We start from the raw sequence: 14,625 nt of genomic DNA, 5'->3' as shown, positions 1-14,625 counted from the left end.
ACGTATGTAATATATGACTTATATTTGAAATTTCGCTAACTTCACCTAAAAGCTCCATGGCTAGTATACCAGGTTTAAAGCAATGCTTATTTTATTTTACTCTGTTGGGCTGAATATGTGTGTGAATAAAGAATTATATGAATATCCAATAAATCATATGTGAGATGAAATGGGATAACTATTGGTGGAAAGAAGGGAAGAAGAAACATTTGGAATGCTATAAAAGTTACAAATAATATAGAATGATTGAGCATTCTTTGGAAATAACCTCAGCAAATAGATCAGTTTTTCACATTATTATTATTACATGAGAAGTTTGCAGGGAGGAACGTATTCATTTGTTTGCCTGTTTCTTTTAGCAAAGTAAGTTGCAGGGAGAATTCCAAAGGGTTATATTCAACATTAACAAAGTTATAAAGCAAAGAGTAATCTTTATGTGATGAATCATAGGGAAAAAAACTGTTGGTTACTTAATTGCATCAATTTATAAAATGATGATCATGAGTTAATATAATCTTCCAAACAAAGTAAGTGGGATTTGAATGCCTGTATGAAGGATACCTGGTTTTAATGATTGGAAATTCCTTACCTCATACAGCTATCCCCTTGCCATGATGGACAACTCCATCTAACGAAGAGTTTTTCTGAACACTGCGTCAGTAGCTACTTCTTTTTAAATCTTTTCCTTGTGTCTCATTTGGCTTTTTCTCATAATTGGTTCTCAATCTTGAGTCTCTTACATCATGTATGTCTTTATTATGCTAAACTACATTCACAGTTTGCCCAAAGTCCTAATGGCAAATTGTAATAGTTTTCTGTGGCTGCTGTAACAAATTGCCATGAATTTCATAGCTTAAAATAACAGAAATTTCTTCTCTCACAGTACTGGAGGCCAGAATTCCCAAGTCAGTTTTACTGCGCCGAAACTGAGGTGCTGACAAGGCTATGCTCCCATCCTCCACTCTCTCCCCTGCCCAGGCTCTTGAAGAGAATCCTTTCTTTGCCTCTTCCAACTTCTGGTGGCTGCCAGCAATCCTTGGTGTCTGGCCATATCACTCTGATTTCCGCCTCCATGGTCACATTGCCTTCTCTTCTGTCTCTGTCAAATCTCCCTTGGCATCTTTCTTATAAGAGCATTTATGATTACATTTAGGGCCCACTTGAATAATCCAGGATAATCTCTCTATCTCAAGATTCTTAGTTTAATCACATTTGAAAGACCTTTTTCCACATAAGGCAATATTTACAGGCTCCAGAGATTAGGACCTGATATCTTTGGGAGCCATTATTCAGTGGGCTATACATATGTATCCAGAATTAAACAGATTTTCTTCCTGCTACTAAGGTAATAGGTTTTCCTGCAGATGTCTACATTTTTGTTCTTACCATCCCTCTAATCTCAATAACTCAGGAAGAAAAGATAAATTTTTCTTAAATCTTGCCTCTCACTTCCTTCTCCTATTCAAGTCATGTGAAATCCAGTAACTTCCCCTATAGCAACACACGTGACATCTGAATATCTCTTTATAACACACATGACATCTGGGTATCCATTTCTGCCATTTCTGCCTCGAACCTACTTTAGTCTTTCATTGATTCTCACACGGGCTACTGCAATAGACATTAAAATTGCCTTTTCACTTTTGTTTTCTTCACCCAATGCAGTACTGTGCTTAAAGCACAGTCCTGATTATGCTCCTTTTACCCTCCCCCTCGAACCTTCAGTGGAATACTCCTCAATTGTGTAATTATTATGGTGGTGTTCAGTCTTTATAGTCTCTATCTCAATCTCTCTCTTAGCTAAGATACATTAAATCCTTAATGCACACTGGGCACTACTCTAAGCTGAAATTAATTTAATTTTTACAGCAAATCTATGAATTAGATACCTATATTACAAGCATAGAGATATTAACATCTCTTCTAGGGTTACATGCCAGTGAGTAGAGGGAGCCAGGAAGTTCAAACCCAGGCATTCTAACTCTAATGTCTCTTGTATTTATGCACTAAGCTCTGCTCTTTCTAACTTTTCTCTGCTTTTCTAACTTTGCTTGCATATTTCTTCTTATGTAAATACCCTCCACTGTGGCTAAATTGGATTACTGATGGTTCACTAAATCCACCTCAGGCTTGCCTCCCCTGCATTTTTACTAACTCAATAATTTCTTTCTGTGGAAAACCTCTCAATACATTTAGTTTATCTCAAACGTCAACTCTTGTGTGAATCCTTACATTTTTTTTTTAGCTGAATGTGATCTTTTTCTTTCACTGAATTGAGGGGAAGGAAATTCAGATATGACGAGAGAATTGATCATTGTCTAAGGAGGTGGTGGTTATATTACAATCATACAGCTTTAATTCCGGTCTTCCTGTCCTGGAACATTGCCATTGGGCATAATGCCTGTCACACAGGCAGGGTATCTCTTGCCATGTGGCACTCACCCCTGGAAAAGAGACACCAGCATTCGCTTGAGTGGAAGACTGATGATGGACTATTTTGTGGATAAGACATTTTTAATGAATGCAATTGTGATAATTATTTAGTGAATGAGTAAAGTGCTTACATTTATAACAGAATTTACCTAAGTAAAATAAATTTATTTTAATAAAGTTATTCCTTTCCCTTCTCCAAAACTATAAAATATGTAATAAACAAAGAGAAAAATAGATAAGATCCACAATTGTGAGGGGCCTGTGGGTTCTTGCAAAGGCGCAAGCTGTGCCAAGTGAAGTACAACAAAGTAACACATGCCTCTTTCTTTAAATAAAATTTAATAGAGGTGAGAGAATTATACTCCAGTATTATTTCCTTTATCAACTTTAGGGACCTTCACATTGATTTGGTTATTACGCTCCATTCATAAAAATAACCTTTAAAAGATGTACCCAGATCAGTTACAAAGTATCACTTTTGGTCATCCATATTGAGACCTATTAAAAATGTGTATAAGGGATAATAATACTCAAATTTTTTTTAAATAAAAGAAAGACAGGAAATTGAGCAAAAGTTATGCAGATAAAGGAAAAATAAAATGCACCCAGGATAAACCTAGTTTCTAAAAAATGTATATTATAAGGTCCTATGTGCTTGTGGACCACAAATCTGTTTATTTGCTAACAGCTAAAGCAAATGAGAAAACTCAACCAGTGACAAGAATCTAACACTCCAAAACATAAAAGTTATCCAATTTTTTGGAACGTGCATTCAGATTCCTGGCACCGTGACATTAGATTAACCCAAAGCTTTTAATAAAGAGAATGGTCTGAGATGGTGACAGACGTCCTCAATTTATAGCCATAGTGAACACTGCTAGGTGCCCCATAGGCTTTTCTTATAAAAGTCAGCTCATATAGGCCGATGTCGTAATGGCAAAGATCTGTTCTATTAAAATCCTTCTATGAGGGGCGACAATGATATATGGTCCAGGCTTTGAGCTCTCTCTTCTAGGGGGGATAAGTGGACAACAGTATATTTATCTTGCTAGAAATATGTGTTCTTAGAGGTAATTATTATTTTACAGGTGCAAGTTGTCAGCTTTGCTACAGAACATAATTGGGATTCTTTGGACTTTTATGATGGGGGAGACAACAATGCTCCAAGACTTGGAAGTTACTCAGGTAAATAAGAGAGCTGAGCTTAATTAAAATACATTATAATTAGGAATACAAAAATCTCTCTTTTTTTTTAAAGAGCTCCTTAGAACTCTGACTTGGTTTTAATTTGCTTTTTATAAACTATATACAATGAACTAAATTACAAGGTTAGAAGTTTGAAAGGCTTTAAAGGTAATGAAATTGCTGTTTAAAACCTTACTATGTTCTTACTGTATTTGTAAAATTATTTATTGATACTTTTATGTTAATGGCAATATTTTCAGCTGAGCAGTGGTTCAGGAATAGTACGTGTCTCCCTTTCCCTTAAAAAATAAAAAAGGATGAGCAATAATAGTTAAAAATTAGACAATGCTTAGTAATTACGGTATATCCACTCAATACAATGTATGCAGCTATTAAAATTATTATAGAGATTGCAAAACAACGTGGTAAATGCTACCAGGTACTGTTGAGTGAGAATAAAGAGAACACAAAATTATTTTTATGAAATGAATAAAATTATATAAAATTAATATATACACATATAACAAGACCAGAAGGTTTTAAAAATTGTTAAGGTTTTTAAAGGTGGTTTATACAGTAATCTAACATTTCTTTCACAACATAAAAGGTGAAATGAAGTTTTACGTTAATTTTAATTATACTTTTTAACTCTAGGAATATGAACATAGCTAAACTATTCACTTACACGTTTCAGATTTACTGAAATAAGTTTGAATGGTTTTAAGTTTTTCATAGATTTTTAAATGGAGTATGATAATCAATTTTTAGCATCACCATTCAGGAAAGGAAAGAAGAAATATCTAAAGTAGGAGTGATTTGGTTTAGGCATAAAAAATATTGTAGATATAGATTTAGATAGAAACCTTTTTTGGAAAAAGATCTCATAAAATTTTGAGTATATATTTATTTATAATAGATTAAGTGTAATACTTTCTTAATAATAAACACAACAATGAAGATGATAAAAGTGATAAATAACAGCTATTGATTACTGAGTGCCAGCTCTGTGTGAGGCTTGTCGTATGTTTCCTCATTTGATCTCTCTGGCAGTCCTGGTAGATGATTGAAGCTGAGAGAGATTACGTTGCCTGAGGTTGTACAGCTAATGTTGGAATGAGACTGGGACCCACCTGGTATGACTCCAGAGCCAGAGCTCTGAATCACTAAGATCCTAAAGGCAGTTGAGTGAGCTTTGAGTTTCTGTTTACTTCTGTCTTCAGTGATTTAGTTAGGACACTGCGGACAGAGAGCAAGTTCAGGGGGAAAAAAGCAATAGTGTGTTCTGTAATGAATTCATCCTGATTTCTTTTGTAGAAGAATCGATGGTTAAGCTCCACAGAGTTGTGTAAAGTAACTAGGTACTTACAAAAAAATGTTTACAACTCTATCAACTCATATGCTTGTGGAATTTTATCTTAAAACATAATTGAAGCAGTTGTTTTTATGCCTGTCATATGAAACTGCTTGAGTTGAGATCTTAAGGATCTTGAACTATTACTCAATGTCAAATAGTCAAGAAATAATTGGTTCAAGCAGATATTTCATATTTTCATATGCATTTGCTGAGAGATAAAGCTAACACTAGTTTACAATTGGGATTTTCTTGAATGCTAACTACCAGCTGTCAGAGTATAAGAAACATTAAGGTACTTGACTTGGTATAGAAGAACATATGCATGTCTCTATAGCTATATGTAGATATATTTAAAATATAAAAAAGGACAATAAATGAATATATCCTCTGAAACCTTACAAAATCTTAAGTTACCAAACCATAAAAATCACATGCAAACTTTAAAATTAAGTTTATTATTAGCTTGTGCATGGAATATTGAAATCCACAGGAAATTGAAAACATTTATTTTAGGTGACCTGTAAAATTTACTGCTTTGACTTTCCTCGGCTCTCTTTGCTCCTACCTATTTTTAGGGCGCAATCTAAATTGATCTCAAAGATGTATCTCCTTGGAGATGATTAGAATAGTAAAATGAAAGAGAAATATTTTTATTAAAAAATTCTTGAAAAAACACTTGACTAATACATAATTTCGGTGATAATCTATTGGCTGAGTAACAGTTAACTTAGTTTTAGTGTAGTATTTATTATGTGATCATTTACTTGCCTTTTCAATTATCATTTCAGGAACAACAATACCCCATCTTTTGAATAGTACATCTAATAATCTATATCTGAATTTTCAATCAGACATCAGCGTTTCTGCTGCAGGATTTCACCTTGAATACACAGGTAACTATAATATTATGTGATATTCAGGAAAGTTAAGAATAAGTTTATATTAATTTTTTAAATATTACTTTTCTGAATATAGAAATTAAATGGACTTTGTCAAAAGAAAACATCCAATCTTATTTTCTTAAGATTTTGAAATTTCTTTATTTCAGTTACAAAATTATATATATAAAGTTTTAATGATTTTCATCAGAATTTACAAGTATATTTTTTTCTTTTTTTATTGTAAAAACACTTAGCATGAGATCTACCCTCTTAGTAAACTTTTTAAGTGCACAATATAGTAGTGTTAACTACAGGCACGATGTTGTGCAGCCGATCTCTAGAACTTATTCATCTTGCATAACTGAAATTTCATACTTGTTGAACAGCCACTCCCCATTTCTCTCTACCCCACTCTGTGGAAACCAACATTCTACTCTCCATTTCGATGAGTTTGACTATTTTAGATACTTCATATAAGTGGTGTCATGTAGTATTTGTCCTTCTGTGTCTGGCTTATTTCACTTAGCATAATGTCCACCAAGTTTTTCCATGTTGTCTCATATGGCAGAATTTCCTTCCTTTTTTTAAGACTGAATAATATTCCATTGTATGTATATATATCATATTTCCTTTATCCATTCATCCCTCAGTGGACTTTTAGGTTATTTCCATATCTTGGCTGTTGTGAATAGTGCTGCAGTGAACATGGGAGTATGGATATCTCTTTGAGATTCTGCTTTCAATTCTTTTGAAAATATACCCAGAAGTAGGATTGCTAGATCATATTTAATTTTTTTGAGAAAACTCCATACTGTTTTCCATAGCGTCTACACCATTTCACATTTCCAACAGTATTGTTTAGGGTTCCAATTTCTCCATATCCTCACCAACGCTAATTTTTTTTTAGAAAAATAAGAGCATTTTATAGTTACCACAAGGAGTACAAATCATAACCAAAACTCCAATTTTGAGTATTTATGCACCAAATAACATAGCAGCAGTATTCTTAAAGCAAATCAGCAATAAATATAAGGAGAAACAAACAAAAATGCATCATGAAATTTACCAAAATTGACACTAGTAGAACAGAAATTCTAAATAGACCAATTATTATAGGAGCAATATAGAATATAGTTATTAAAAATCACCCCGAAAAAAAATACCAGGTCCAAATGGCTTCACACAGAAATATTATCAAACCTTTAAAGACTAGGTAATCCTAATGCTACTGAAATTATTCCATTGGCTTTATGTGGAGTGTACCATAGGTTGCCATACTTGTCTCAGTATAAAACTACAAACCAACCTGTTTTATGAATGTGATGCAAAAGTTTTATTTTGCCCAGCTCATTGAGATTTATATTGAGATGCTAATATTTGCTTAATATATTTGGGTGTTCTGATGTTAGGTGCATATATATTTATGATTGTTATATCCTCTTATTGACCCCTTTATCATTATATAATGGCCTTCTTTATCTCTTGTTATAGCTTTTGAGTTAAAGTCTATTTTGTTGGATATAAGCACAGCTATCCGTGCTCTTTTTTGGTTTCCACTTGCATAGAATATCTTTTCTCATCCTTTCACTGTGAGCCTATGTGTGTTTTTGAAGCTAAAGTGAGAGAAGTTTTTGCTTTGTGGTTACCAGGAGACTTACATAAAACATCTTATAGATACACCTGTCTATTGTACACTAACAACTTCAATCACATAAAAAAACTTATGTCACAGTTTATGTCACAATTCACCTCTTTTATATTTTGTGTTTATTAACAAATTATTGTAGCTATAGTTATATTTAAAACTTTTGTTCTTAACTTTTGTGCTAGAGTTAAGTGGTTACCACACCACCAAATTGCAGTATTAGAGAGTTCTGAATTTGAATATATACTTACCTTTACCAGTGTGTTGTTTATTTTCTATGTTTTCATGTTACTAATTAGCATTCTTTCATTTCAACGTGAGAGCCTCCTTTTAGCATTTTTTGGTAAAGCAGGTCTAGAGATGATGAACTCCCTCAGCTTTTGTTTAAGATGTCTGGGAGTGTCTTTATCTCTCCTTCCTCTGAAATCCTCTGAAGGATTACTTTGCTGTATAAAGCATTCTTGCTTCTTGTTTGGCCATTTTATAGTTTTATTATTTCAGAACTTTGAATATAACATCCCTCTCTGCCCTATTCTGTAAGGTTTCTCCTGAGAAAGTTGCTGATAGCATTATGCAGTTTCCCTTATAAGTTACAATCTCTCTTTCTGTTGCTGCTTTTAAGATTATCTATTTGTCTTTGATTTTTGACCATCTTATTATAATTCATGTTGGAGAAGATCTTTTTAAGTTGAGATTGTTTGGGGACCTATGACTTTCATGAACTTGGATGTCCAAATCTCTCCCTAGATTTGGGAAGTTCTCAGCCATTATTCCTTAAATAGGCTTTGTATACCCCCTTCTCTCTCTCTTCTCCTTCTGGGACTCCAATAATTCAGATTATTTCTTTTGATTATATCCCATAGGTCATGTATGCTTTCTTCACTCTTTTTATTCTTTTTTGTGTGTGTGTGTGTGTGAGGAGATCAGCCCTGTGCTAACATCTGCCAGTCCTCCTCTTTTTTGCTGAGAAAGACTGGCCCTGGGCTAATATCCATGCCCATCTTCCTCCATTTTATATGTGACATCGCCACAGCATGGCTCGCCTAGCAGTGCGTGCCTGGGATCCCAACTGGGGAACCCCAGACCACCACAGCGGAGCGCGTGCACCCAACTGCTTGCGCCACCTGGCTGGCCCCTTTTTATTCTTTTTCTTATTTTCTCCTCTGATTGGATAATTTCAAAGTCCTGTCTTCTAATTCACAGATTCTTTCTTCTGCTTGATGCATTCTATTGTTGAGCTCTCTGTTGCATTTTTCATTTTAAGCACTGTATTCTTCAGCTCAAGAATTTCTGATTGATTCTTTTTTATGATTTCTATTTCTTTGTTAAACTCTCATTTTGATCATATATTGTTTTCCTTATTTTATTGAATTATTTTTCTGTGTTTTCATGTAGCTCATTGGCCTTCCTTAAAACAGCTATTTTGAGTTCTTTACTGGATAAATTGCAAATCTCCATGTCTTTGGAGTTAGTTACTAGAAAATTGTATTCTTTTGATACCGTCATTTCCTGGATTTTTCATGTTCCATGAAGTGTTTTGTTGCTGTCTTTGCATTTAAAATAATAATCACCTTCTCTAGTCTTTACTGATTGACTTCAGGAAAGAAATACCTTCCTCAGTCCTCCTAGGGATTCTGAGGTTTTCTCAGACCTTCTATGGATATGCATGCTCTGCAGTTCTTGCTTTCTTTTGTGACAGAATTCTTAAGCTTATATGCCTTCTCTTGATCCTGCAGAGCCAGGCTGTGTGCTGAAAGCCTCCATTTTGCTTTCCCAAGGGCAGTGCTAAATGCTCAAGTTTGTGGTCTCTTCCAGATCCACAGGTTTGGGCCACCTTTCTGCACATGTTCACTAGCTGTCTGCAAAAGCTCACTCTTGTTGTCTTCAAGAGCACACACAGGGAGTCAGCCATGGGGTGGTGGGGTGTGTGGCTGAGGTGCCAGAGCATGATGGGTGCCTGTGGGCCAGCTGGAGGGATCCACAGGTGAGGCATACTCATTGGCTCATAGATGGGCCTCCTGATGGATTCCCTGACTCAGCTAGTAGGGTTCACATCCTCGTGATATGTTCCTCTATGAGCCCTGGTTTCTTTTTTCCCAGCTACTCACCCTCACTTAGTTGTACATGTCATGACTCAGTACTCTGGATGGAGTGAGAAAAAAAGGTACCTCTTTCTGCTTTGGCAGCATCCTGCACAGCTGGGGAAGTCAAGCACTCACTCACACACTCCCACTTTCCACTATAGGAGAAATTATGGGTCAGTAATGGATCTCTTGGCACTGAGCTCTGCTCCTTTGGGGAAAGGGTGATGCACATAAATTCAAACTGTTCCACTTATCCTGTGCAATGTGTCCAATCTCAGTGTTTTTGGCTCCAGCGGTGTCCTGGAACTTCTCTGCTAGACTCCTAGACTTCTACAAAGAGTATCTCATCCATGGGTGATTGTATAACTCAGGGTGCTCTAGACTCCCAGACCACAGCTGGGAGGGTTGGGAGCTGGTTCAAGGGGCACTTCAGGGTCCACAGCTAGGACCAAGGTCTGTATGCCTATTACCCAACACACAGATGGGTGAGACCCCTCTTGGGTCTCTTAGTGTACTGGTAACAGAACCATATGGGGCTGTTACCAAGTGCTCAGGGCTATGGAACTGTTTCTGAGTCAGCCACCTTGATGTGGGCCTGTCTTCTCAATATGGCTCTCTTCGTTCTTGGACTACACTGAGCTTTCAGAATCTCCTACCTGGATCCTATATCTCCCACAAAGGCACTTTTGTCCATGGATGGCTGCCTAATTGTTGTTGCTGAGGGGAAGATATGAATGAGGCACATCTTATTTGGCCATCTTGCTGACATCATTCCTCTATCTTTTTTTTTTTTTTGGTACTAGCCATCTTAATAGGAGTGAGGTGATATCTCCTTGTGGTTTTGATTTGCATTTCCCTGATGATTAGAAATGTTGAACGTCTTTTCATATCTCTGTTGGCCATTTGTATGTCATCTTTGGAGAAATGTCTATTAAAGTCCTTGGCCCATTTATTAATCAGGTTATTTATTTTTGTTATTAACTTTTAGGAGTTCCTTGTATATTTTGGGTATTAACTCTGTATTAGATATATGATTTGCAAATATTTTTCCCAGTCTTTATGTTGCCTTTTCACTCTGTTGATTGTTTCCTATGCTCTGCAGAAGGTTTCTAGTTGGATGTTGCCCCACTTGTCTATTTTTGCTTTTGTTGCCATATCCAGGAAATCATTGCCAAGACCAATGTCATGACACTTTTCCAGTATGTATTTTTCTAGGAATTTTACATTTTCAGGTCTTATGTTTAAGTCTTTAATCAATTTTTTTTTCTTTTTTCTTTTTTTTTTTTTTATTGATGTTTTAATGGTTTCTAACATTGTGAAATTTTGGGTTGTACATTTTTGTTTGTCCATCACCCCATATATGACTCCCTTCACTCCTTGTGCCCACCCCCCACCCCCACTGCCCGGGTAACCACAGTCCAGTTTTCTCTGTCCATGTGTTGGTTTATATTCCACATATGAGTGAGATCATACAGTGTTTGTCTTTCTCTTTCTGGCTTATTTCACTTAACATAATACGCTCCAGGCCCATCCATGTTGTTGCAAATGGGACGATTTTGTCTTTTTTTATGGCTGAGTAGTATTCCATTGTATATATATACCACATTTTCTTAATCCAATCGTCAGTCGAGGGACACTTAGGTTGCTTCCACTTCTTGGCTATGGTGAATAATGCTGCAATGAACATAGGGGTGCATAAGCCTCTTTGGATTGTTGATTTCAGGTGCGTTGGATAGATTCCCAGTAGTGGGATGGCTGGATCATAGGGCATCTCTATTTTTAATTCTTTGAGGAATCTCCATACCGTTTTCCATAGAGGCTGCACCAATTTGCATTCCCACCAGCTGTGTATGAGGGTTCCTGTTTCTCCACATCCTCTCCAACATTTGTTGTTTTTTGTCTTGGTGATTATAGCCATTCTAACGGGCGTGAGGTGGTATCTTAGTGTTGTTTTGATTTGCATTTCCCTGATGATTAGTGATGTTGAGCATCTTTTCATGTGCCTATTGGCCATCTGTATATCTTCCTTGGAGAAGTGTCTGTTCATTTCCTCTGCCCATTTTTTGACCTGGTTGTTTGTTTTTTTGTTGTTCAATTGTGTGAGTTCTTTATATATTATGGAGATCAACCCCTTGTCAGATGTATGTTTTGCAAATATTCTCTCCCAGCTGGTTGGTTGTCTGTTCATCTTGATTCTGGTTTCATTTGTCTTATAAAAGCTCTTTAATCTGATAAAGTCCCACTTGTTTATTTTTTCCTTAGTTTCCCTAGTCTGGGTAGGCATGTCATCCGAAAAGATTCCTTTAAAACCAATGTCAAATAGTGTGTTGCCTATATTTTCTTCTATGAGTTTTATAGTTTCAGGTCTCACCTTCAGGTCTTTGATCCATTTTGAGTTAATTTTTGTGAATGGCGATAGCACATGGTCCGCTTTCATTCTTTTGCATGTGGCTGTCCAGTTTTCCCAACACCATTTATTGAAGAGACTTTCCTTTCTCCATTGCATGTTCTTAGCACCTTTGTCGAAAATTAGCTGTCCGTATATGTGTGGTTTTATTTCTGGGCTTTCAATTCTGTTCCATTGATCTGTGTGTCTGTTTTTGTACCAGTACCATGCTGTTTTGATTACTATTGCTTTGTAGTATGTTTTGAAGTCAGGAATTGTGATGCCTCCTGCTTTGTTCTTTTTCTTTAGGATTTCTTTATCTATTCGGGGTCTTTTGTTGCCCCATATAAATTTTAGTATTCTTTTTTCTATTTCTGTGAAGAATGTCATTGGGATTCTGATTGGGATTGCATTGAATCTGTAGATTGCTTTAGGTAATATAGACATTTTAACTATGTTTATTCTTCCAATCCACGTGCATGGGATATCTTTCCATTTCTTTATGTCATCGTGGATTTCCCTCAATAATGTCTTGTAGTTCTCATTGTATAGGTCCTTCACCTCCTTGGTAAGATTTATTCCTAGGTATTTTATTCTTTTTGATGCAATTGTAAATGGTATTATCTTTTTGAGCTCTCTTTCTGTTAGTTCATTATTAGCATATAGAAATGCAACTGATTTTTGTAGATTGATTTTGTACCCTGCAACTTTGCTGTAGTTGTTGATTGTTTCTAACAGCTTTCCAACAGATTCTTTAGGGTTTTCTATATATACAATCATGTCATCTGCAAATAGTGAGAGTTTCACTTCTTCGTTACCTATTTGGATTCCTTTTATTCCTTTTTCTTGCCTAATTGCTCTGGCCAAAACCTCCAGTACTATGTTGAACAGGAGTGGTGAGAGTGGGCAGCCCTGCCTCGTTCCTGTTCTCAGAGGAATGGCTTTCAGTCTTTCCCCGTTGAGTATGATGTTAGCTGTGGGTTTGTCATATATGGCCTTTATTATGTTGAGGTACTTTCCTTCTATTCCCATTTTATTGAGAGTTTTTATCATAAATGGATGTTGTATCTTGTCAAATGCCTTCTCTGCGTCTATTGAGACGATCATGTGGTTTTTATTCTTTGTTTTGTTGATGTGATGTATCACGTTGATTGATTTGCGGATGTTGAACCATCCCTGCGTCTCTGGTATAAATCCCACTTGATCATGGTGTATGATCTTTTTAATATATTGTTGTATTCTGTTTGCCAATATTTTGTTAAGGATTTTTGCATCAATGTTCATCAGCGATATTGGCCTGTAATTTTCTTTCTTTGTATTGTCTTTGTCTAGTTTTGGTATCAGGGTGATGTTGGCCTCATAGAATGATTCAGGAAGTGTTCCATCTTCCTCTATTTTTTGGAATAGTTTGAGGAGGATGGGTATTAAATCTTCTTTGAATGTTTGGTAAAATTTACTGGAGAAGCCATCTGGTCCTGGACTTTTATTTTTTGGGAGGTTTTTGATTACTATTTCAATCTCTTGTTATTGGTCTATTCAGATTCTCCATTTCTTCTTGGTTCAATTTTGGGAGGTTGTATAAGTCTAAGAATTTATCCATTTCTTCTAGATTGTCCAATTTGTTGGCATATAATTTCTCATAGTATTCTCTTATAATCCTCTGTATTTCCATAGTATCCATTGTAATTTCTCCTCTTTCATTTCTAATTTTATTTACTTGAGCCTTTTCTCTTTTTTTCTTAGTAAGCCTGGCTAAGGGTTTGTCTATTTTGTTTGTCTTCTCGAAGAACCAACTCTTTGTTTCATTAATCCTTTCTACTGTTTTTTTGGTCTCAATATCATTTATTTCTGCTCTGATTTTTATTATTTCTCTTCTTCTGCTGGCTTTGGGCTTTGTTTGTTCTTCTTTTTCTAGTTCTGTTAGGTGTAATTTAAGGTTGCCTATTAGGGCTTTTTCTTGTTTGTTAAGGTGGGCTTGTATCGCTATGAGTTTCCCTCTCAGGACCGCTTTTGCTGCATCCCATATGGTTTGATATGGCATGTTATCATTTTCGTTTGTTTCCAGATAGTTTTTGATTTCTCCTTTAATTTCATCAATGATCCATTGGTTGTTCAGTAGCATGTTGTTTAATCTCCACATTTTTGTCACTTTCCCAGTTTTTTTTTCCTGGTTCATTTCCAGTTTCATAGCCTTATGGTCTGAAAAGATACTTGTTATGATTTCAATCTTCTTAAATTTATTGAGGCTTGCTTTGTTTCCCAACATATGGTCTATCCTAGAGAATGTTCCATGCGCGCTTGAGAAGAATGTGTAGTCAGCTGTTTTTGGGTGGAGTGCTCTGTATATGTCTACTAGGTCCATCTCGTCCAGTTTTTCATTTAAGTCTAATATTTCTTTATTAACTTTTTGTCTGGATGCTCTATCCATTGCTGTAAGTGGGGTGTTAAGATCCCCTACTATTATTGTGTTGTTGTTGATTTCTCCTTTTAGGTTTGTTAATACTTGTTTTATGTACATTGGTGCTCCTATGTTGGGTGCATATATATTTATAAGTGATATGTCTTCTTGATGGAGTGTCCCTTTTATCATTATATATTTCCCTTCTTTGTCTTTCTTAACCTGTTTTATCTTGAAGTCTACTTTGTCTGATATGAGT

General features: G+C 35.7%; 1 protein-coding gene across 3 annotated transcripts in view; it reads left to right on the top strand.

The window, feature by feature from the left end:
- Nucleotides 1–14,625, top strand: part of CSMD3 (CUB and Sushi multiple domains 3) — a 1,210,091-nt gene that overhangs the window by 1,045,071 nt on the left and 150,395 nt on the right. For all 3 annotated transcript variants that reach the window (XM_058564813.1, XM_058564812.1, XM_058564811.1), the window contains 2 exons: nt 3,522–3,618; nt 5,761–5,865. In XM_058564813.1, the coding sequence (XP_058420796.1) occupies nt 3,522–3,618; nt 5,761–5,865 (202 nt within the window). The remainder of the gene's footprint in view (nt 1–3,521; nt 3,619–5,760; nt 5,866–14,625) is intronic.

This window comes from Diceros bicornis, chromosome 21, assembly GCF_020826845.1.
Source record: "Diceros bicornis minor isolate mBicDic1 chromosome 21, mDicBic1.mat.cur, whole genome shotgun sequence".
In the NCBI taxonomy this organism is placed as follows: Eukaryota; Metazoa; Chordata; class Mammalia; order Perissodactyla; family Rhinocerotidae; genus Diceros; species Diceros bicornis.
Note: the sequence above shows the minus strand (reverse complement) of the source record. Positions and strands in the feature narration are given on the sequence as shown.